The sequence below is a fragment of the Carassius gibelio genome, chromosome A7, assembly GCF_023724105.1.
Source record: "Carassius gibelio isolate Cgi1373 ecotype wild population from Czech Republic chromosome A7, carGib1.2-hapl.c, whole genome shotgun sequence".
Lineage (NCBI taxonomy): Eukaryota > Metazoa > Chordata > Actinopteri > Cypriniformes > Cyprinidae > Carassius > Carassius gibelio.
In genome coordinates this window covers 40,148,363-40,173,450 of record NC_068377.1, presented here as the reverse complement: position 1 = coordinate 40,173,450, position 25,088 = coordinate 40,148,363, and the positions used below count along the sequence as shown (strand labels likewise).

The following is a 25,088-nucleotide window of genomic DNA, read 5'->3' as shown; positions in this document are numbered from 1 at the left end:
GGTAAACTATGGTCAACTATGGTAAATGATGCTAGAATTATAGTAAATCATACTTGAACATGGTAAATCATGGTATACTATAGTAAATGATGGTAAACTATGGTAAATCATGGTAAACTATGGTAAAGCCTCGGCTGTGTCTGACCACCTGAACATAGTTTTGGGAGAGGTCAAGGCGATCAGAGGTGCGGCTAGTTGGCTGAAGTTGCGAATAAAATGCCGGTAGAAGTTGGCGAACCCCAGAAACCTCTGTAGGGCCTTACGGGAATCTGGACTTGGCCACTCTACGACAGCCTTAACCTTCTCGGTCGACACGATATGCCTGGAAGACCACTGGGAAGTTGGAGAGCCCAAAGGGCATGACCAAGTATTCAATGTGCCCCATAGGGGTGTTAAAAGCGGTCTTCCATTCATCCCCCTCCCTGATAGGGACCAAATTATAAGCATTACGTAAGTCCAATTTGTGAAAATCGACGCTCCCTGCAACCTCTCGAAGGCTGAAGACATCAACGGCAAAGGGTAAGTATTCTTTACAGTGATGTTGTTCAGTCCCCGGTAATCAATACAAGGTCGCAACGATCCGTCTTCCTTCCCCACAAAAAAGAACCCCGCCCCCGCTGGAGAAGAGGAAAGGTGGATGAACTTCGAAGCTAGAGAATCAGAAATATATTTCTCCATAGCATCCCTTTCTGGAACAGAAAGTGAATATAATTTGCCTTTAGGTGGAGACTTACCTAACAGTAATTCTATGGCACAGTCATAGGGATGATGCGGAGGGAGAGAAGCAGCACGAGACTTACTGAACACTTCCTTCAAGTGGAGGTACTCCATGGGCACGTTAGACAAATCCACTGCCTCCTCCTGAAACACAGACATAGAAACAGACGGACAAGCGGACAGTAGATAAGACTCATGACATTTGTTACTCCAGGCCAGGATGGAATTTAATTGCCAGTCTATTTTGGGGTTGTGCAGGAGGAGCCGAGGACTATGGGTGCAAGAGGAGAGTCAAGGATGTAGAAGGAGATGGTTTCTGAGTGGTTGCCTGGAACGCGTGGAAAACGCTAGGCGCGTCTTTCTCCTCCTTTCCAAAGCACTTGGGCAGAAGTGCCCCTTAGGCTTCTGCCTTTGCTAAGCAACAATGACATGCTCTCTCCATGAAGACGCGGAAATTTCAGCAAAGGATAAATGGATTTTAGCTCTAAAAATCGCTTGCAGTAGGCTAGCTCTGCTACTAAATTTATTTAAAAATTACAATCCATATACAACTATGATATTCATAAGCTGTGGGTACATGTGGGTCAATGCTAGATCAGACGAGGAGTGAGGGGAAGTGATAGTCCTTATATGAGAGCCTGGTGATGATGGACAGGTGCTCATAATTCTGGTGATTGTGAACGAGTAGGCGTGGCATGTGGAGAGGGTGTAGACTGTGACTCTGTGACAGTACCCCCTCCTCCACGGGCGGCTCCCGACGGCTGGACGGGAAGTTGACGACAGGGTCTGCCACGACCCCAAGGAGCTGGACGATCTGGGTGTTGGAATTGGGTAAGTCCAGGATGTCATTGCAGTTCACCCAGCATCGTTCCTCGGGGCCATAGTCTTCCCAGTCCACGAGGTATTCCAGCTGTGGACCCCGTCGTCTGGAGTCGAGGATGGCCCGCACCCGGTAGATGTTTTGAGTCTCATCGATGGCAGGAGGAGGAGGTACCACATCATCACCAGACTCTGACTCTGACACCAGACTCAGCTTACGGCAAGGCAGCCGGAGATGGATGTCCCGAGTGGATAGCCAAACCTTATGGCCAGGTTGGTATTGCAGAGTGGGACCTCTTCGGGGCATCGGCTTGTTCCTTGTGTCTCTGGACTGCCTGTTGGAGATGCACGTGAGCCGAGTCCCTGACCCTCTCGCTTTGCTGGAACCAGTGGTTGAGAGCTGGAACCTCGGAGGGCTCACCTGACCAGGGGAAGAGGGGTGGCTGATAGCCCAGCAAACATTGAAACCGGGTGAGCCCAGTGGTGGTTTGACGGAGTGAATATTTGTGCGTATTCAGCCCAGGGTAGGTATTGGCTCCAGCTCTCCTGGTTATGGTGACAATACAGTCTCACGAATCTCCCGACTTCCTGGATCTTACGCTCAGTCTGGCCGTTGGTTTGAGGATGGTATCTGGAGGAGAGACTGATGGACACCCCTAGGAGACGGGAGAAGGCATTCCAGACGCGTGAAATGAATTGGGGACCTCTATCCAAGACAATGTCCTATGGGAGTCCGAATTGGCGGAAAACTTGATGGAAGAGTGCTTCTGCCGTCTGTAGAGCAGTAGATTTAGAGAATTGATCAACCACGACCAGGACGCTTGTGTAACCTTGGGACGGAGGAAGATCGGTCACAAAGTCTACTCCAATGTGCGTTCAGGGTCACTCGGGGATGGGCAGAGGCAAGAGTTTCCCTTCTGGTAGCTTCCTAGGGGGGTCAGGAATGGCACAGACTGAGCATCCTTGCACATATCGAGAGACGTCCCGAGACATGGAGGGCCACCAGTAGCGTTGTTTCAGGAGAGAGAGGGTCCTTGTCCTGCCTGGGTGTCCAGAGCCCGGGTTTGTATGAGTTGAGTCCAAGAGGGGCTGGCGATGGGTTGGGGGAACGTAGAGACGCCCCTCTAGACCTCCCGGCGGAGCTGGGTTTTGTAGATTCTCATTAGTGATCTGTTGGTTGATGGTCCACTGAATCGGGTTAACAAGCACGGCTGGAGGGAGAATGGGTTCAGGAACGGATGGTTCAGGATCGGCTTGGTAAAGGCAAGAAAGGGCATCCGCTCTACAGTTCTTTTCACCTGATCTATTGGTGACCTGGAAATTAAATCGCGTGAAGAAAAGAGCCCATCGGGCCTGGCAATGATTCAAGCATGCGGCTTCACTGAGATACTCAATATTGCGATGATCTGTAATGATTTGGAAAGGTTGCTTGGTTCCCTCCAGCCATTGTCTCCATTCCTCGAGAGCTGATTTTATGGCTAGGAGCTCCCAGTTTCCCACGTCGTAATTCTGCTCCGCCGGGGATATCTTTTTTGAATAGAAGGCACATGGATGGAGCTGTGGGGGGGTCACCCTGCCGCTGAGAGAGGACTGCTCTGATCCCGGTTGCTGAGGCGTCAACCTCCACTATGAATGGCAGATCTGGATTGGGCTGAACCAGGACCGGAGCCGATAGGAAGGCCTGTTGCAGTAGGGAGAAGGCTTCTCAGGCAGGTGTTGTCCATGAGAGAGACTTGGGCCTGTTCTTTAGCATAGAAGTAAGAGGAGCACTAAGCATACTGTACTGGTTAATGAAGCGTCGGTAGAAATTGGCAAATCCAAATAAGCGTTGAAGTTCTTTCACGGTGTTGGGTAATGGCCACTGCTGGATGGTTTCCACCTTCCTCTGGTCCATCTTGATACCATGTTGGTTGATGATGTAGCCTAAAAATTGGATGGTGGAGGTATGGAACTCACACTTCTCTAATTTTAGAAACAGTTGATGTTCTCGTAGTTTTTGAAGGATTTGGAGTACATGCTTCTCATGTTCTTTCATGTGAGCAAAGAAGGTGGATAGTGAAGTCATTACAGGAGCATTTGTTTCCCAGAGGGGTTGAGCCCATCATAGTGATCGTCAAGAGAGAAGTGAGATGACGAATGCAACGCGACCGTGTTCATTCTGGAACAGGTGAGTGTTGGCCTCGATGTAGAGCAAGCAATGAAGCAAAAACCCGCTGCAATCCTCCGCCGCGCCGCTGTATGTCGCTGGTTGGGCCACAAGACTGGCAGAGGCAGCTGATGAAGTAGTTGTTGTTGCAGGTGGCTGCTGGAGTCCTTGCTGTACGGCTGTGATGATCTCGGGAGAAAAATGGGTTAGGCTTGTCATTGTTTGTGGTAGTGAGGACCGTACAGCGTGAACTAGTGCAACAAATGGATACGTGGTGCAGTCCCCTCCTGTGTCCAGAGAGCTCTGCATAGGGTCTGATCTCCTGTCAGACAAAAGAAGGGAACACAGAGGTAGGTGAACTTGTAGCAGTATTTATTGTGACAGAGGTTTCAGACCCAGGTGAAGCAACAGGAATAGTCTTGACACGAAGAAGGTTGGAACTTAGCTCTGGTTATGATGGAAGTAGATGACAGAATCGGAAAGCGGCAGAGAGGAACTGACGATATAAATATAAATCGATAAAACAATTAGAAAAGCACAGGAATGTGCACGAAACAGGCCTCATTTTTACCTAAATGATATACAGTTTATTTTAATAAATATAAAAAATGTATAAGGTGTGCATTGTAGCTGACACCTAAATGAACATCATGAGCATCATTTACATATTATCTAGACTGGACAATTGTTATGCACTTCTAGTTGGTTGTCCTGCTTAATCAATAAACAAGCTACAGGTAGTCCAAAATGCAGAGTCCTTACCAGGTCAAGAAAATATGATCATATTACCCCAATTTTACAGTCTCTGCACTGGCTACCTATTAAGTTCCGTATCATTTACAAATTATCATTACTTACCTATAAAGCCTAAATGATTTAGCTCCTGCGTACCTAACTAGCCTTCTACCACGCTACAACCCATCACGCACCCTAAGGTCACAAAAACTTTTGGTAGTTCCTAGCATAGCAAAGTCCACTAAAGGAGGTAGAGCTTTTTTTCTCATTTGGATCCCAAACTCTGGTATGGCTTTTCTGATAATATTCGGGGTTCAGCCACACTCTCTCTGTTTAAATCTAGATTAAAAACGCATCTCTTTCACCAAGCATTCAAATGATGTATCTCTTAAATTGTGAGTGTAGTTGCATCTGATCAAATGCGCATTCTTATTCTTTAGCTTGGGTATAAGTAATTAATTTTACTTTGTTGGAACAGCAGCTATGCTAATGATGTCTCTATTTGTTTCTATGTTTCGCCACGGGATTTACATCATCTCTTCTCAGGATCCAGAACACCTGAGAAGAGATGATGCTGACCCCCCAGAGGACCTCAGATTATTCTAACCCTGAATCAACACACAGAACTAACAAATATTGCTACAAGTGTGACTGCATCATATAATAATTGCTGTTAATAATATTCATCGTCTGGTTGACTACATCTTGTATGAATTTTTCTTTAAAATCCTGTCATACATGCACAAACTGACAGTCACCACTTATAAGTTACTACTAAATATTGTAGAAACTTAATTTTCTGTAAAGTTGTTTTGTAATGATTTGTATTGTAAAAAGCGCTATAAAAATAAACGTGAACTGAATATGATTTCATATATATATATATATATATATATATATATACAGCCATTACAATGAAACAAAATATTATATAAATTTGCCTTTTTTATTTTCATTTTAACATATAGATAAATTGAATACAGACCAAAGAAAACCTGTTAGATTCACTCTAAACAGTCTGAGCAGTTCTTCATTTAAAATCTTAAAAACAAACAATAACATCTTGAAATCAATCCTGAAGCGGACAGGAAGCCAGTGTACTGAAGCTAGGACAGGGCTATTGTGCTCATACTTTTTAGTCCCAGTCAAAAGCCGAGCTGCTGCATTTTGGACTAACTGTAAGCGTTGAAGAGATGACTTATCCAGACCAACAAATAAAGAGTTACAGTAGTCTAGTCTAGATGTTATAAAAGCATGAATAACAGTTTCAAACTCCTTACATGGCAGGTAGGGCTTGACTTTAGCTAACAGTCTTAGTTGAAAGAAACTGGCTTTTACAACAGAACTAATCTTTTTTTCAAATTTAAAAGCACTGTCAAAAATCACACTGAGATTCTTGGTAAATGGACGAACATATAACCCTAAATTACCAAGTGCATCTACACAAGCACTTAAATCCCCAGGACGACCAAACACAACAATCTCAGTCTTATTTTCATTAAGACAAAGAAAGTTCTGATCCAACCATATTTTCAAATCTTTCAGGCAATTCAGTAATGAAAGAAACGAAGCTTTGTTATTAGTATTGACATGCAAATAAATCTGTACATCATCTGCATAACAGTGAAAAGTGATATTGTGCTTTCTAAAAATATACCCCAAGAGCAGCATATACAAAGAAAACAACATAGGGCCCAATACCGACCCTTGAGGGATGCCACAAAAAAGAGGGTGGGCAGATGATGAAAATTCACCAAGGTGAACAGAAAAACTTCTGTCTGTCAAAGAGCAGTTTCTGTACTGTGACGGGGCTTAAAACCAGACTGAAAATTTTCATATATACTAAATTCATCAATAAATGACTGAAGTTGATTAAAAACAACTCTCTACAAGACTTTCGATAAAAAGGGGAGTTTAGATATAGGTCTAAAATTTGACAAATTGGAAGGATCCAAGTTATTCTTTTTCAGTAGTGGTTGTACAATGGCATGTTTAAAAACAGATGGTACACACCCTGAGCTGAGAGATGTATTGACCAAAGATACAATGCTTTGCCCAACAGTGTCAAAGACATCTTTAACTAAACGTGCAGGAATACTGTCAAGGGGGCAGGTCGTAGGACGTAGCTGTTTAACTATGTCAAAAAGATAGGAAGACAGACTGCTGAAAGACAGCTGGGCAAAAAGAAAAATCAGGGGAGTTACTGATAACTGTAAAGGGTGGAAAACTGAGACCAGCAATTTTGTCCACAAGGTGTTTCAGAAAGTTTTCACATAACATTAAAGATGGCACAGTACAATCTGAATCACGTGGGTTAACGAGAGAATTAAATACATTAAAAAGAACCTGAGGCCGCTGGCTGTTACAAGCTACGAGGTCAGAATTATAGCAGCTAAATTATATTTTATGTTTAACCACTAAATAGACATCAGAGCCAGCGGCACACATCAGAAGTTCTAGCCGAAGTGAGGCTGCTTTTCGGCGGATAGATGATCACTGAGCTCTCGCTGATTGTGGAGCTGACCGTCTCTGAGATCGGCGAAAATAGGCGCTGTCTTTATAAATAAACCACAGATTTGAGTTTTAAACAACTACATTCTCGCCTGAAATACTTTTAAAATTACATTTCATGACACAATAACACTAATATTTTGAAAATGATCCAAATAAATGCTGCGTGAACTCAGATGACCATGGCTACTGCAATTTTCCTCTCAGTTTATTTATAATAAAACGAAATCGGATATCAAATACCACTGCCTCCTTTCGTTTTCATGTAAACATACTAACACCTGCAGAAATGTACTTTGTTCAGGGATATGTGTATATACAGCCATTACAATGAAACAAATATTATATAGTTTTGTCTTTTTTATTTTCATTTTAACATATAGATAAATTGAATCCAGACAAAAGAAAACCTGTTAGATTCACCCCGCAGCTGAATTATATTTTATGTTTAACCACTAAAGACACATCAGAGCCAGCGGCACATATCAGAAGGTCTAGCCGAGGTGAGGCTGCTCTCTGCGGATACATGAGGACTGAGCTCCCGCTGATCGAGTGGAGCTTACCGTCTCAATAGGCGCTGTCTTTATAAATAAACCACAGATTTGAGTTTTATACAACTACATTCTCGCCTGAAATACTTTTAAAATTACATTTCATGACACAATAACAGTAATATTTTGAAAAGATTTTGAAAAGATAAATGGTGGTTGAACTCAACCAATGCTTCGTGAACTCAACCAATCAGCATGTTTAGCGCCCAAGACCCGCCCCCGAAAGTTCCGGAACTTTGAAAAAGTACCACCTCGCCAGCAAGGACCTTCTGAGGGGCATTTTTTTACCCAGAACTTTATTTAGTTCCTGGTTCCTGCGGTGGAAACACACCGAGTACCAGGCCAAAGTCCCTAGTTCCTGGTTAAAGTTCCTGCGGTGGAAACGGGGCATAAGATAACTTTATGCCTGTTTTTGTTTTACTTTCTTTCGTTTTCTTTTCTCTGCACCAGATTGGTGATGTCTTTTAACCGGACATAAGCTGTGTCCAAATTCAGGGTCTACATCCTTCGGAGGACGCATTTGAAGGATGTTACGTCACAGCGCCACGACGAAGGCTATCCAAATTCGTAGGATCCTTCAAATGCGGCCCACAAATGCGTCCTCCTTTTCCCCGAATTGGAAGGATGGGTGTGGTGGATCCTTTCGCGTCCTACCTATCCCATAATTCTTTTCGGCAGGACAAAGCGAGCTGTAGCGGAGTGGGGGAGGAGTATTATTTTCGATGTTTTTTAAAAACTGGCTTTTCAAAAATATATATTTTCAGTGGTTTTCTAGTTAGGCATTTTGTTTTAGCGTTAAGCATTTTTTTTTTTTACATTTGTACGTGTATATGTAAAAAAAAAAAAAAAGTTTTCTTTCGTAAACTAGCTTCTTCCTTACTGCCTGTGTGAATATCCCCTTACACACAGCTTATTTGTTAGTGATTGAAGCTGTTTTTAACGCTTCTAAGGACGAAAGAGCAGACAGAAGTGTTTATAAAGCTCCGGGAAGAGAACCATGAGCTCTTCACCCGCTTCTTGCTTGGCGCTGTCACGGTTGCTAGGCGACAGGATATGAGCAACGGTTAAGGGAGGGAACTGAAAGAAGGGTAGGCTGTCCAAATTCACAAACACCGACTTCCGGTTTTTGCGGTCGTCGGAGGACCCATCCTCCTTCAACCGGGTAGGAAGGATCCTAAGGAGGATGCAGACCCTGAATTTGGACACAGCTAATGATTCAGCCGTGAGCATTTGCGAGTGTGTTTGGAAGCTCCTAGCTGCAGGTGTCGCTGTTGGACAGTGTTTTTTCTGCTTCCTGCTGGCCTTGCTGCTGCTGTTTTTGATCATAGCTCTGTGTAGCTGTTTTTTTTTCTTTTCTAGAATCTTTATCTTACTATCACTCTCTGTTTTTTAAAGTGATAAATTATAACTTAATTCCCACCATATTTCTGATATTATCTATCAATCTTATCAGATTCATTTTGATGATTCACTTTTATTTTAAATCCATGAGTGCAGTGCACCTGCATTGCGTTAGCACTCATTAGTGTCATAACCCGGCTCAAAGGCCATGACAAATGTGAAGAGGACACGAAGAATTGACAAAAATATACATATTTATTATAACAACTTAAACAATAAACTAACAATTAACAATATAGAGTGTGTTAATCAGTAGCATCAGTGGTGTAAATGTGGATGAGTGGCTAGAGTAAAGAAAAGTGTTGAGAACCTGTAACAAAACAAAATATAACAAAACAAAGGTGTGGTACTGCTGAGCCAGCCCGAAATCAAAAGAGCCGGAGTATTTATCCTTCCCACAGAGTCTAGCGCAGGTGCTGCCAATCTGGATTACGGGCACTGATACCTTCAAGGACAAAAAGAGACTGTAAACTGCCCAACACCACACAGTTAAAGACCTAACCATGCCTGACCGTCAACCCCCCCCTAAAGTCGGTATTCCCAGGGACCACCGGCCCAGCAATAACACCTAACAAAACTACTCAATGTATCTTAATAACCTAAATTACATCAATATGACACAAAGAAGATACATAACCTCAGTTTCAGCCACTTCACCTGGAAACTTCCTCACTTCCTCACTTATTTTGTTTAATGCGCAACAGCTTCAACACTTGACCAAACATGTGAGCTGTAAAATTTGAACCCTGGTCACTATGGATCACCTTAGGATTGCCAAAAATGGAAATGAACTGTGTTAAGGCCCTAACCACTGACTTAGTCATAATGGTCCTCAAAGGGTACGCAGCTGGATACCTTGTGCTCTTACACATAACGGTAAGTAAATATTTGCAACCAGATTTAGCACAATGCAATGGACCGACACAGTCAACAATAAGGTGTGTAAAAGGTTCTCTCACCACTGGAATAGGTTGCAATGGCGCAGGTTTAATACTCTGATTTGGCAAACATCTTTCAAACCATCCTCACCCACTGGAACCCATTTCCTGAACAACAATTCCTTATGCAAAAAGTAGCCAGAGGCCACATTACTAATTTCCAAGGCTGGCAAAACACATCTGAATATTTCCTTCAAAGACACATCATTGCACTGCTCCTGAACAACCTCACCACAAGACAGTGAAAAGCCAGAGACGGAACCTCTTGGCAGCTCAGCCAGAGACGGAACCTCCAAAGGCCCATTAACATTGTTAGATTCAGATAACCCATTGAGCTGTAATTTGTGCATAGCACGTGTAACCACACAGGCTGGAGAAACTTCCGGCAATGCACCAGAACTCTTATTCGACACAAACTCAGATGGACATAATGTGACTACTGGTGAAGGCGGAGAATCAGCCCAAACTCTGCTACCAGCCAAGCCGTTCCCCAAAATCAGGTGTAAACCTTCAATAGGCAATGCCAATAATACACCCACATCAACCTCACCCTGAACCAGATCACAGTCTAGAACCATCCTGTGCAAAGTTGCTAGAAACACACTTAATCCCATTCCACGACTGAGAACAGAGTCACCAGTATATGTGTCCCCTGAAAAAGGCAACGCAGAGCTCACAGTGTAGTAGTTATAAGCCCCCGTATCCCTCAAGATCTTTAATGGGATTTTCACATCACTGCCTACCAGTGATACAGACCCATCTTGAATGAAAGGAGAATAAGCTGCCAAAACATCCACTTCACAAATGAGTGGTGAACATACCTCATAAACCAAGTCAGTTTTTACATTTGCAGCAAATGTTATAGGTCTAATATTAGTTTTCATTCCCTTTGTTTTAGCCTTTAATACAGCACAATCCGCCTTCCAATGACCCTGTTCATGACAATAGTTACAAACATCATTATCATCAAATATACTACTTGTTTTACCATCAGGTTTCATATGACCGATTTTGGTAAACCATGATCTCGAGATGTTTACACTTTGTGGTGAATTCTGTGTGTCCCGCGTCTGCACTGATAAGTTGTGGGCGTCTCCGTTAATTGTATCAGCAACAGCTGCCACTCATTACTCATCCACTATATAATGGCTTGTCTCACATCTTGTGTTTGTGAGATCGTTGTTTAATGTTTGATGTGGTTACCCTGTTCGTCTGGCTCTCAGTGTTGTTTGCGTTTGGATGTCTGTGTTTTCCCTAGAACCTCATCCACTCTCCACCCATTCACTCAGCCTTAGACATAGATAACGCTCCCTGAAACTGCTCTTATGAAGTAAGAGATACTCATCAGCTGCAACAGCCGCGGTCCCTGCGGTAACAATTTTTCGAAATGTATGTGGAAACACGTTCTGGCAGATTATTCTTAAACTGTTCCAATATTACCAAGTTGCACAGATCATCAAAGGTGGTGACTTCCAGTTCAGTCAACCACCGCTTAAAGTGAATTGAAAGATCTCTGGCAAACTCGGCATATGTCTGGCCACTCTCTTTTTCCCAAGATCTAAACCGCTGGCAATATGCTTCTGGTACAAGCTCATAAGCTCTAAGAACAGCTGCTTTTATTTTATCATAGCTAGAGCTATCTTCAGGACTTAACGACGCATACGCCTCTTGTGCTTTCCCAGAAAGCACACACTGAAGCATCAGAGCACAATCACCTTCGTCTTAGCCAGACGGTCAAACAACAGAAAAAATGTATCTGGATCTTTTTCATTAAATTGTGGCAACAAGCGCAAGTTACTTATATCAAAACGGTCAGATGATCTAGACTGCTGCCTGTCATAAGCGTCACTTGACAATAAACCGTCTCTGATCATTGACAACCGATCTCCTTCTAAATCTATTTTTGCTTTCTCTGTGCTCTGGCGAATTCTCTCCACTCCCAGCTGCTTTTTAACATCCAATTCATGTTTTATTTTCTCATAGTCCAACTGCAACAGCAACATCTCTTTCTGTTGCTCAAAAGGTAAACTATGTGTTGTGGGACTCTGAGAAAAATCTGCTATAGATTCCAACATAATTCCAGCTACCATTAACCTGGATTCAATAGCAGATTTAATGGTTTCTTTGACACGTTTGTCTCCAACAATCTCAACTGAATAATGCTCAGCAATCGAAGTACCTCACTTTGAGACCAGATAGACACTCGACACTTGGGGTGTGCCCAACTGGACTAATTCCAAACGTGGCTCGGAGTTCCCCCGCTATCTAAAACCAACATAATTATCTAAGCTCCCCCCTAGTCTTCATGTGGTTAGTTGTGGTGGGAATTTACGCACTAGAGACCGCTGGATCAGTAAAGCGACTGGTGAACCAGCAACTCCCCTGAAACCACGTTGACGTTCCATGTTGATATTGAAAAAGATTCATTGGGATCAGCATTTATAGACATTCTGAACTCTATTGGAGTTTGACAATACGTTTTATGCAGTGGTGGTAAGTAACGAAGTAAAAATACTTTACTACTTTACTTAAGTATTTTTTTCGGGGATCTGTACTTTAATTGAGTATGTTTTATTTGCATCTACTTTCACTCTTACTCCACTACTTTATTAAAGACAAAGTTTACTTTTTACTCTGATACATTTCCCCATGCCCGCTTCAAGTATTTATTACAATGATTTTACAAACCAATGAAAAATTTGGTTTTCTTTTGAAAAAAAGTACGCGCGACTTCACGAGTTCTTTGCCAACATACGCTCACGCAGCAGTTAGTTTGAGGTGGAAGATGACCGCTAAAATAGGTGATAGTGCAGCTCTTGCTGCCCGCAATGATCCCGAGATTCTTGACAGGGATCACCCATGGCCATATCTCAAGGATATGTTTGAATTCAATGAAGTCAAGGGAGATTCTTATTGGCTTAACTGCTTAACTGATGATCCATCACAACTCCTAGGTTTATGTCTGTCCTGGAAGGAGTTATGGTTGATGAACCCAGCTGTATAGAGAAGTTGTGATGAAACGATGGGTTAGCTGGAACCGCCCGCAGTTCTGTCTTAGTAAGCTTGAGCTGAAGGTGATGGTCATTCATCCAGCTAGAAATGTCACTCTATGTGAACAACTACCGTCGGGTCATCTGGTTGGAATGAGAAGTAGAGTTAAGTGTCTTCAGCGTAGCAGTTATAGGCAAAGCCATGCTTCTGAATGACATATCCTAATTATGCCATGTAGATGGAGAAGAGAAGTGGTCCAAGTACTGAGCCTTGAGGAACCCCAGTAGCAAGTAGTTGTGACTTAGAAACTTCAGCCCTCCAAGACACACTGAAGGATCTATCGGAGAGGTAGCACTTAAACCACAGGAGTGTGGTTCCAGAGATGCCCATCTTTCTGAGGGTGGACAGGAGAATCTGGTGATTAGCATTGTCAAAAGCAGCAGACACCCTTACGAAAATTAACCATGGTTTTACTACAAATAAAACCAAAAAACCATGGTTACTGTAGTTAAACCATGGTAACCACAAATTAACCATGGTTTTGCTATATTAACCATAGTTTTACAATGGTATTTGTAGTAAATCTGTGGTTTTACAAATGGCAGTCAATACGCCAAAAAACCATGGGTTACTACAGTTTTACTATAATAAAACCATGGTTATTTTTCGTAAGGGCAGGTCCAGTAAGATGAGTACTGAGGATTTTGAAGCTGTTCTTGCCAGTCGTAGGGGTTCAGTAACTGAGAGCATGGCCGCATTTGAAGCCAGATTGGTTGCTGTCCAGGAGGTTATTCTGAACAAGAAACATAGAGAGCTGGTTGAACACACCTCGCTCAAGTGTCTTTGCAATGAATGGAAGAAGAGATAGTTGTAGTTTTCTAGAAGTGCTTGATTTAGAGATGGTTTCTTGAGCAGTGGGCTTAGCCGAGCCTGCTTAAATGCTGTGGGAAATGTTCCAGAGTGAAGAATGGAGTTGATCATGTGAGTAAGTGAAGGTATTACTGAAGAAGAGATCGCTTGAAGGAGGTGAGTGGGGATCGGATCAAGTGGACAAGTAGTAAGATGATTGGAAAGGATAGTTAGTTTGGAAAGTTTGGAAACGTCAGTCTCTGAGAGTCGAGAGGAGGAGAGAGAGTGTGCATTAGTCGTTGTGAAGTTATCCTCAGTCTGCGATCTTGAGAATTGGTCACTAATTTATATGTCTCAGTTTTAGTGTTAAGTACATCAGGTTATACTAAATGGAATTGAGAACTAGAATAATTTACATTTACATTTTTATATGTATTTTAATTATTTTTTACTCAATGTTTAAGCTATAATATATATATATATATATATAATGTTTATTTCAAGTAACAAAAACATCATTATTAATTTGACCTGCTTTGTTAATGTATGACTGAAAAAAACATGCATTACATTAAATGTATAAGTTAATGTTAAAACTGTGTAATCCAAATGGATGGACATTTTATAAGAAATTCAAACACATCAAATTGGCATGGTTATTTTTTGAGTGTCCAACTCCACTGAAAGTCTGTTTCCCTTTGGCACACAGGTATAGTTTGCAACTTATAACACTGAACAAGAGCTGATTCCTGCATAAGAGAGTGTGAAGAGGTCACTGGGGTTTTTTCGGGGAGTTCTCTGAACGGGAATAAGACGAGCCAACTCTGGAAGGAGCCGTTTAGTGTCTCTGGCGTGGTTTCTGAACAATATTCATGATGTTGTTGTTGCCGATCTGAACTCCACAGACATTTGACATGGTGATCTGGACACCGCCTGAGAGGAGAGCAGAAAGACGGATGAGTGAGATGCTTTCTGTTCCAATTCATTCCACCATTCAAAAAAAGGAAAAATAAGTTTTATATATATATATATATATATATATATATATATATATATATATATATATATATATATATATATATATATATATATATATATATATATGTATGTATATATACATATATATTTCTTTTTTAATCTAAAATATTCAACATTTTCTTCTTGCAATTAGGAGTTTATATCCTGCAATTCTAACATTATATTAAAATTAAAAGAAATCCAAATCGTAAGATTACAAATATTGAAATTAGCTTTTTTGTTTTTTATTCTGTAGCAGAAACAAGCTTAAGTAATTATTTGTTTTACATGTGTATGAACAAAGATGGTTATTTATTGGGTTCTTCACAATTACATTTTTTAATTGAATTAAGATTAATAATTCATCAAAGTATGTACACTACCGGTCAAAAGTATGGATCAGTAAGTCTTGTAATGTTTTTTTAAAGAAGTCTTTTTGCTGGTCAATGCTGAATTTATTGATAAAAAATACAGAAAAAAACAGTAATCTTGCAAAATGTTATTACAATATAAAATACTATTTTAATATGCTTTGAAATATAATTTATTTCTATATTGCAATGCTGAATTTCCATCATCATTATTACAGTATAAAGTGTCACATGATCCTTCACAAATCATTCTAATATCATGATTTATTATTAGTATTATCAACAGTTGTGGGGCCAAATATTTTTTTTGGAAACCGCAATAGTTTTATCAGGATTCTTTGATGAATAAAACGTTTAAAAGAATAGCATTTATTCAAAATATAAATCTTTTCTAACAATATAAATCTTTGCCATTACGTCTTATTAATTTAACACATTCTTGCTGAATAAAAGTTTAATTTCTTTCATAAAAAGAAAGAATAAACATTTACTGACCCCATACTTTTGAACTATAGTGTATATTGTTAGAAAAGATTTATATTTTAAATAAATGCTCTTCTTTTTAACTTTTTATTCATCAAAGAATGCTAAAAAAGTATCATACGTTCCATAAAAATCTGAAGCAGCAGAACAGTTTCAACATCACTGATAATAAATCATTACATTTACATTTATTCATTTAGCAGACGCTTTTATCCAAAGTGACTTACAAATGAGAACAATAGAAGTAATCAAAAACAACAAAAAAGAGCAATGATATACAACTGTTATAACAAGTCTCAGTTAGCTTAAACGCAGTACACGTAGCATGGGATTTTAAATAATATAATAAATCAAAATAAAACAGATAGAATAGAAAAAGAATAGAGCAAGCTAGTGTTTGAGGTCTTTTTTATAATTGTATAATAAATAAAAAGAAAACAGGATACAAAAAGAAAAAGGTAGTTAGATTTTTTTTTTTAAGAATAGAATTAGAATAGTGAGTGTTAAAGTTAGAGGGTCAAATAAAGATGGAAGAGATGTGTTTTAAGCTGATTCTTGAAGATGGCTAAGGACTAAGATGGCTGCACGGATTGAGTCCGTAAAAGTGACTTTGTGCTTCTTTGGGATGGCACAATCAAGCGACGTTCACTTGCAGAACGCAAGCTTCTAGAGGGCACATAAGTCTCAAATAATAAATTTAGGTAAATGGCTGCAGAGCCAGTGGTAGTTTTGAAGGCAAACATCAATGCCTTGAATTTTATGCGAGCAGCTATTGGAAGCCAGTGCAAATTGATAAACAGAGGTGTGACGTGTATTCTTTTTGGCTCATTAAAAATTAATCTTGCTGCCGCGTTCTGAATTAATTGTAAAGGTTTGATAGAATTGGCTGGAAGACCTGCCAAGAGGGCATTGCAATAGTCCAGCCTGGACAGAACAAGAGCTTGAACGAGTTTCTGGCTGTTTTTGAAGGAGTTATGGTTGATGTGCCTAACTTGATGATGAAATTGTGATGAAACGATGGGTTTTCTGGAACCAGAAGCAGTTCTGTCTTGGCAAGGTTGAGTTGAACGTGATGGTCCATCATCCAGGAAGAAATGTCTGTTAGAAAAACTGAGATGTGAATAGCTACCGTCGGATCATCAGGATGGAATGAGAGGTAGAGCTGAGTGTCATCAGCATAGCAGTGGTATGAAATGCCATGTTTCTGAATGACAGAACCTAATGATGACATGTAGACAGAGAAGAGAAGTGGTCCTAGAACTGAGCCCTGAGGCACCCCAGTAGTTAGATGTTGTGACTTGGACACCTCACCTCTCCAAGATACTTTAAAGGACCTATCTGAAAGTTATATTAAATAATAATAATCATAATAATATAATAATAATAATTAATCAGTACATTAAAATGATTTCTGAAGATCATGTGACACTGAAGACTGAAGTAATGATGCTAATAATTCAGCTGCACATCACAGAAATAAATAAGAAAACATTAAAAATCATTCTGATCCTATAATTTTGAACAGTAATGTACATTTATTCATAATAAAAAATATATACTTTGTGTTATAAATAACCATCAACAGCCCTGCTTACACATGCTAACGTTTATCTGCTAACGTTTATCATGAAATGTGTCAGGTACACTTCCCTTCAGAGTAAGATGAAAGCAGGTGAAACTGACCTGGTGTGGAAGTTTGCCGCTGTAAGAGGACACACAAACACACAGCAGACGTTAGCACAGAAGAATATATGAGCCGGAGGTGTTTGATTGTTTGTTTCAGACCTGTGTTGTTCTGACAGACGTCGCTGGTGGAGCAGGACCAGGAAATGATTCTGTGAGAAACCGCCACAAACAAATACATTCAGCACCAAACAAATCATATGAATCATCATAAAGCATTTCTGGGGCTCAGATTACCTTTCTTTATGGGTTTCGCGTAACTCACAGCCGTTTCCTACAAGACAAAATATTGGTTAATACACATTCTCAGTTCAGATTGCTTTATTCATTTTAATACATTCATTTTTTAAATTTATATTTTATTTAGTCATTTAGCAATCAATCATTCGTTCGTTATCTGGCTTGGCTTGGTGTTCATCTTCAGTTCTCTCTTCACAGCAGTTCAGTCAGTCTGTTTGAGTAAATGAATTACTCCAGGATATTGGTTTGTTTTAACTCAGAGGGAGTGTCAGCCACATTAAAAAAGTTAACATAAGTCATTCGTGGATTAATGCGTATCGGAGATGTGAACCATTTCAAACGATTCCGTTCGATTTGGTGAACTGGTTCAAGAAGATCCAGTTACATCGAATGATTCGTTCCTGAACCGGATATCACAAACTGCTTTGATTTGAACTCTCTCTCACACAGACACGGAAGAGAAGACAATGCTGAATAAAGTCGTAGTTTTTGCTATTTTTGGACCAAAATGTATTTTCGATGCTTCAACAAATTCTAACGGACCCTCTGATGTCACATGAGCACTATTCGGACGGGACTATTTTTGTAAACTACGTTTGAGTTTCGATTCTTACCACCTGAAGTCTGTGATTTTCATGTACCAATTCGGACGGGACTGGTGGGAGGGTCTGATTTGTGCATCTGGGCGTCATAGAGATCACGCGATCTGTATGCGTGCATTGCATTCATTCAGAATGATTGCCTTAGTATTATTACACAATAAATACTAAATGGCTAGTATAACAAAACCATGTTAATGTGTGGTTCCTTTAGTTTAACTTGTTTTCCTTTTTTTTATTAAATGTAATTAAAACATTATGTAACTGAGTATACATAAATGAACGTGAGTAATCTTACCTGATGCTGATATTACAATGGCCAGTATTAACAGTTTACACGATCTTGCTCTTGATTTTATTATTTGAATTATTTTTTTTATTATTATTTATTTGCCGCTAAGCAAATATATCAAACATCCGCGCGGTAAGAGCATCTACGGTAATTCACGTTGGCCAAAACACACAAGGAAACGCGTTGTGAAATAAAATATCACCGGCAATCACAGACATTCGCATTCGGACGGGATTAGTTTTCTCAGAGGATCACTGAGTTTGCTGAAAAACGGTAGGTAATTTGCTCTGGAATTATCACAGAGGTTGTGTGAGAAAAACACAGACGTGGCAGATTCGGACGGGATTAAAATCACCAAGTACGTCTGTGAAACACCGATTTCTCTAACGACCCCCTGTAAAACTAGTCCCGTCCGAATAGGGCTATGGACTACTTTGATAATGTTTTTCTTACCTTTCAGGACATGGACAGTAAACCGTACACACAGCTTCAATGGAGCGACTGAGAGCTCTCGGACTAAATCTAAAATATCTTAAACTGTGTTCCGAAGATGAACGGAGGTCTCACAGGTTTAGACCGACATAATGGTGAGTTATTAATTACATAATAAAATTTTTTCTGTGGACTAGCCCTTTAAACTGTTAACTTTTTTAATGTGGCTGACACTCCCTCTGAGTTCAAACAAACCAATATCCCGGAGTAATTCATTACTCAAACAGTACACTGACTGAACTGCTGTGAAGAGAAAAACTGAAGACGAACACCGAGCCGAGCCAGATAACGAACAATAGACTGAATCTTTCGCTCGCGCATCTCCGCCGCTGCTCTCTGAATCCATTCAGTGTGCTTTATCAGCTCGCACACGTCAGCTACACAGGCATTAATACTGAATGTTTAACATTATATTCATTGCATAGATATCATATGTAGACAATCTTTATCTCTAATAACTCCATTCTGCTGTCTGTTGTTCTGTTGTCTGTGATTCTTTGTCTGAATATGGCACTTATCACATGCTGTGTGGTATCTGCGTTTGGTATCGGGGTATTTTATCGAGTACGAGTACAGGAGCTCAGTATCGGGCTGTATCAGTATCGGGTCACTAGTGCATCGCTAGTTAAGAGTGTTAAGATTTGAGTTTTAATTACAAGTTTAGGCATAATTTGTTTATATACCTGTTTAGGAGGCATTCCGGTGATGCAGGACAAACCCTGAGAACCAGCTTCTGAAACACAAAGATCAACATAAAACAGCTTTATGACCCGTTCGACATATTTAATGTGACACACGTCCAGTATGTTCATTAAATAACAAACCACAAGAGAGCAGGACTGGATTTCTCCATCAGGAATCGACTGTAAAATCAGAGGGGATTGATTGACAGACTGAATCAACTGATGAATCAATAATACACAATAAAACCAGGAGCACTGAAGCAGAAGAACATAAACAGGGTTGATTTAGATTTCATATTGACTTCACATTCAAAGCATCATAATAAAAACAATCCAAAAAGGGGTTTCTGTACATTTAACAAGCTTCCTTTATAGAAATGGTCTCAGCTTTTCAAAATCAGTGTTATAGCGAAACACAAATTATGTGTCTTACAATAATGTTTATTAATAATAATTACAATAATGTTAAATGATCGCTCTATTTATGTGAAACAATTCAAGTTTCCTTTATGTGTGAAATGTACATTCTATATGTGAAAATGTATTCTCGTAATATTTCAACTTTAATCTCATAATATTTTGACTTTATTCAAGAAATATTATGACTTTATTCTCGTAATACTTCAGTGTTATTCACAAAATATTACGACTTTATTCATGAAATATTAAGACTTTTTTCTCGTTATATTTTGACTTTATTCACAAAATATTTTGACTTTACTCACAAAATATTGAAACTTCATTCTCGAAACATTTCGACTTTATTCTCGTAATATTTTGAGAATTAAGTCAAAATATTACGAGAATAAAGTCGAAATGTTTTGAGGGCTTTAATCTCGTAATTTTAGAAAAAAAAACAAATTTCAACGTGGCACTAAAACGCCATCGTAGTTATTAGATATATTGTTTTGCGTTTAAATTTTAGTTGAAGTTGCATATATATAGAGTCAACATTTAATACCATTGAGTGGATTGTGGCTGATCTGGATTGATTTCAAACTGGAACAGACATCATAATCATCATCATCATCATCCTGCGTATGAGAAAACATAAGGTTAACGGAGGATAAAAGTAAAGGTTCAGTGAATTTTCTTTCTCTTGCAAACTGGCCTTTGGATATATTTAAGTGTTTACGCCATTCACAATCAATTTTAGTTCCATCGTTTGACAAAATGGTGAATAAAACGATAAAATGAACTGTACCAGCTGCTTCAGAACATCATAGACGGCATCGTTGAGTCCATGTCTGTGCATCTGAAAGATCTTCTCGGTCTCATTAACACAACCTGAACACAGAGACAGTGAGGTGAGAAGATGCAGAGGCTGATTCTCATGAGAAAGGGACTGGGTTCGAGTCTCACAGAGGAACGACGGTCTCCTGTCGGGGTCCTGATGCCAGCATTCAGTCATGAGCTGCACCATCTCATCCAGACCTTCGGTCTCGCAGCGGTCTATGGAGGTCAGGTCAGGTCTGTCCCCCTGAGGGATCCGGAAGCACACCAGACTGGACAGAGCGCCTGCGGGACGGACACGAGTGAGACACTGGTGTGGACAGGGACCAGAGAGCAGCTGAAGGATACTTACCGCTGTAGGGCTCTCTCCCGGTGACCATGGACCACAACAGCACACCATAACTGCAGAGCAGACCGTTCACAAAACACACACTTCATCTTCATCTCAGTCATGAACGAGGAGCTGAACCCTCCTCTCGCATTCAGAAAACATTTGAAAAATTCTGCATTTTTAGTACACGAGAAAATGTTTGCATAAGGATTAAAACGATAATTTGTTTATTCATTTATACTTTTTTATGATATTTAAGCATTTAATCTGAATTGTTACACCTTTTGCATTCAGATCAGTTTTAAAGCAGTACATGAAATTGTCTAAAAATTGTCTTTTTTAGTACAGAAAAAACTTTGCATATGGATTAAGACACATCATTCAAAAACACATTTTCAAATATATTTTTAAGTGATAACCATTTGAACTAAATTGCAACACTTTTTACATTCACTTCAGTTTTGAGTGAAGTGAAAGTGAAAGCGACATACGGCCATCTATGGTGACCCATACTCAGAATTTGTGCTCTGCATTTAACCCATCCAAAGTGCACACAACACAGAACAGTGATCACACACACACACACACACCGTGAACACACACCCGGAGCAGTGGGCAGCATTTATGCTGCGGCGCCCGGGGAGCAGTTGGGGGTTCGATGCCTTGCTCAAGGGCACCTAAGTCGTGGTATTGAAGGTGGAGAGAGAGCTGTTCATGCACTACCCCCACCCACAATTCCGTCCGGCCCGAGACTAGAACCCACAACCTTTCCATTGTGAAGTAGTACATTAAATAAAAAATAAAATAAACAAATCATAAGAAAATAACATTATATATATATATATATATAACAATATATTCTTTAGTTTTAATTTCCCTAACCATTGACCTTTTTTTTTGTTTTGTTTTTTATAATGGTGGGCGTTTAACAGCTGTACCTGTAGACGTCGGAGGCTTTGTTGGCTTTGTAGTTGACGGACTGCAGCGCTTCAGGAGGCATGTAGCTCAGCATTCCTCCCTCGTCCTCGTCTTTCTGTCCGGAGCATCGAGAAACGCTTTGAGCCACTCGGGACAGACCGAAATCTGTGAGCTGCAGGACGGACAGAAACAAACACAGGGTTAAATAAAAAAAATTTAAAGTCTGATGCGTTTTCAATTCTAAGAGAGACATTACATTTACACTTAAATGATTAAACTTGTGTGAGTTAATTTGATTACTGAAATAATATTTTTTATTTAAATCATAAAACACAGAATCCAGATAATTTGAAGAAAAAAAACTTTGAAAAATTAAACTTTCATATTCAGATTTTTACGAGCTATATAAAGGATGAAGTTGTTAAAGGTTTATGAATTCAACTTATTAGATAAAAAATGAATTAATCTGATCAGAAATACTTTTGCGGTTATTAAAATAGAAGTAAAACATTACGTTAAAACACAATCCTGAAAAAAGCTAGAAAGGTAAACAGCATTTGGGGGAAAATAAAACTGAATTTGAGGAAAATTTTAGAAAAACTTTTCATAGGGTACTACTATTGTTACATAAATACATAAGTTTTATGACTTCAACTGATTAGACATCCTTTTTTTATTATTACTAAAGCTTATTTTAAATATTTAAAACAGAAGTCGGAAAAATGAAAAGGGTAAATATTATGTGATAAAAATAAAACTGAATTTGAGAAAACACTTCATGGGGCACTATTATTATTCTTTTAAAAACGGCAATCAGTTATTTCAATTGATAAAGTGTTATGAATTCAACTGAATTGAAATCCTTTTTGATTATTAAAATCCAGATGTGTTCAGGATCTGGGTGTAATGAAGCAGATGTGAGCGTCTGGCCTTGGCTCGGAGGCTGTCGTCCAGCAGCACGTTGCTGGGCTTCAGGTCCAGATGCAGGAGCGGAGGAGACAGATGATGGAGGAAGTTCATGCCCAGGCTGATCTCGTGGGCCATCCGGAAGGTCAAAGGCCACGGCGGCGGCCCGGTCAGCGTCTGCAGCAGGTCAGCCACCGAACCCTTGGGCATGAACTCCATCACCAGCCCCGACTGCAGCCGCTCGCCGTCCACACGGCCCTCGTACAGACCCAAGATCCTGATCACGTTAGGATTCCCGCCCTGGAACATCAGCTGAGCTTCTCTCTGAATGGAGGATCTGCTGCACGAGCACAAACACAAACAGGTCAACATCTGCAACACTTCACAGCCTGACGCTCAGATCAGTGTTTTCCAGAGCTCCTCAACATTTACCGTCTTTAGGGGAATCAGCCAAGAACGACTTAAAAACACAACTAATAATTAATCTCTTAAACACTTTCACTAGAATCAAATGTAAATATAGTGAATATATGTACACCCACTTAAAAGTTTACCATGGTAAGTTTTACTACATCAAAACTGTGTTTGGTAGGGATGAGGGAGACCAACAGGACTGGCTGGGGTAAGTTGTCACAGTGGACACATGCTATCCAGTGACAATGACTAGAACAACTGGTGTGGGGTTTACTTTGAAACAGCTTTCACTTAGAAACTGTGAGTCATTTTCAAAAAATAATCACACACGCACACACAAAACGTTAAATTTTGAAGCAAAATGACTGAAATGGTAACATCTCCAAAATCTGTTTTATACTGTAAAAGATGTAAATACAGACTATTAGAGTACGGTTTACTAAATAAATAAATACATAAAATTCTACTTTAAAAAAAAGTCATGTCGAAATGTGTGAAATCTGGCTCGTTCTCCTGACGTGCGGCTGTCAGCGCGCTTCAGTGTCAACTTCCCAGTGTGACATCATCCCCTCATTCAACAACACTAACACACAAACTGAAAGAAAGATCGCGTCTGATACTGGCTGAAGGCTAAATTAATGTATCATAATTTTACATCAGTAAGGTTGGATTAGGCCATGTAAAGGCTATCTTGGTAAATATTGTAAGGTGCACGTGGAGTCAGATTACCCGTCTTTATAATGTAAAAACTTGATGGCCACGTCCATCCCCAGAGTCGAGTGCTTCGCCCGGTACACATCCCCGAACCTGCCGGCCCCGATGCTCCTCCAGCACCGCAGACATTCATCTCCGAACACGTTCAGCCGGATGCAGTAGTTCTCGCCCATCTCACCCGAGTCTACTCAGCGACTGGAGAGAGATTAGACATGTCATGTCCGAGATCCTCGATGATGGAGACGCCTCCACTTCCCCATCAGAGCCCCGTGAGGTCTGACGTGCTGTGCGTCACCTCACCTGTCTGTCTGTCTGTCTGTGTGTCCGTCCAGAGGGACGATTTCAGCGCGAGGACATCTCAGATAACAGACAGATCTCCTCAGAACGCGTTGCCATCGTTCCCATTAGTCTACAACTGTTACTTCTGAATGTATTCTGAAAGTTCCAAACATTAAGAGAGAGTTCCATTTTAGAACTTTGCAAACAAATGTTACTTTTGAATTTCTCTGAACCATCTGAAACCAGTAGACTGAGCAGTTTAAAATAAACCTTAGACAAACGTGAAACGGAGATGTATAAATAATGTTTATTCTGCGTTTCCTGCGTATAACGTTTCCATTGAATGTTTAAAACTTATTTTTTTTCCTCGATTATGTTAGAGAAACATTAAAGGAATATTCTGTTTTATATGAATGTTGCTTTTGAACCGTCTAAATGTCTAATGTTTAGTAATGTTAAGTTTCAAAACCTGTCAAACAGTGATAAATTATCACCCATTCTGATACAGCCTACAGAACTGAAACGAAGAAAGAAAGTTTGTTGTATGTTCTGTGCCTGTAAACGAGCTTAAAGTAACTTTGGTCAATGATTGCAAAGGACTTGGGAGTTTTCTATAGGTTAACATGTTTGCTGTTGACTTTAAACGGATGTGGCTCTTTGCGTCAGTGGAAATTCCCGCAAGATGTCACTGTATCTGCCTAAAGCCATAATAAAGCCTGCGTCCGTCTATTTTTCACGCACTTCCATATATTAAGTCATATAACGTGTTTTTAAA

The 25,088-nt window shown here is 40.0% G+C and overlaps 1 protein-coding gene across 8 annotated transcripts; it reads right to left on the bottom strand.

The window, feature by feature from the left end:
- Positions 1–1,289: 1,289 nt before the first annotated feature.
- Positions 1,290–24,906, bottom strand: LOC128017792 (receptor-interacting serine/threonine-protein kinase 3). Of its 8 annotated transcripts, none has more exons than XM_052603333.1 (12): positions 24,050–24,348; positions 22,931–23,246; positions 22,021–22,172; positions 21,104–21,153; positions 20,881–21,036; positions 20,723–20,805; positions 20,480–20,552; positions 19,519–19,568; positions 17,450–17,486; positions 17,322–17,364; positions 17,213–17,235; positions 14,190–14,591 (listed from the first exon to the last, which is right to left on the bottom strand). In XM_052603333.1, the coding sequence occupies exons 1-12, from the start codon at positions 24,205–24,207 to the stop codon at positions 14,497–14,499; spliced, it is 1,236 nt and encodes a 411-aa protein (XP_052459293.1). In that variant the 5' UTR covers positions 24,208–24,348; the 3' UTR covers positions 14,190–14,496. The 8 variants fall into 8 exon arrangements, 6 of the variants coding, with proteins under 6 accessions (XP_052459291.1, XP_052459293.1, XP_052459292.1 ...); XM_052603332.1 differs by having other exon boundaries at positions 14,191–14,591; positions 17,213–17,231; positions 17,315–17,364; XM_052603330.1 differs by lacking the exon at positions 14,190–14,591 and adding an exon at positions 16,291–16,867 and having other exon boundaries at positions 17,213–17,231; positions 17,315–17,364; positions 22,931–23,243; positions 24,050–24,906.
- Positions 24,907–25,088: the final 182 nt, after the last annotated feature.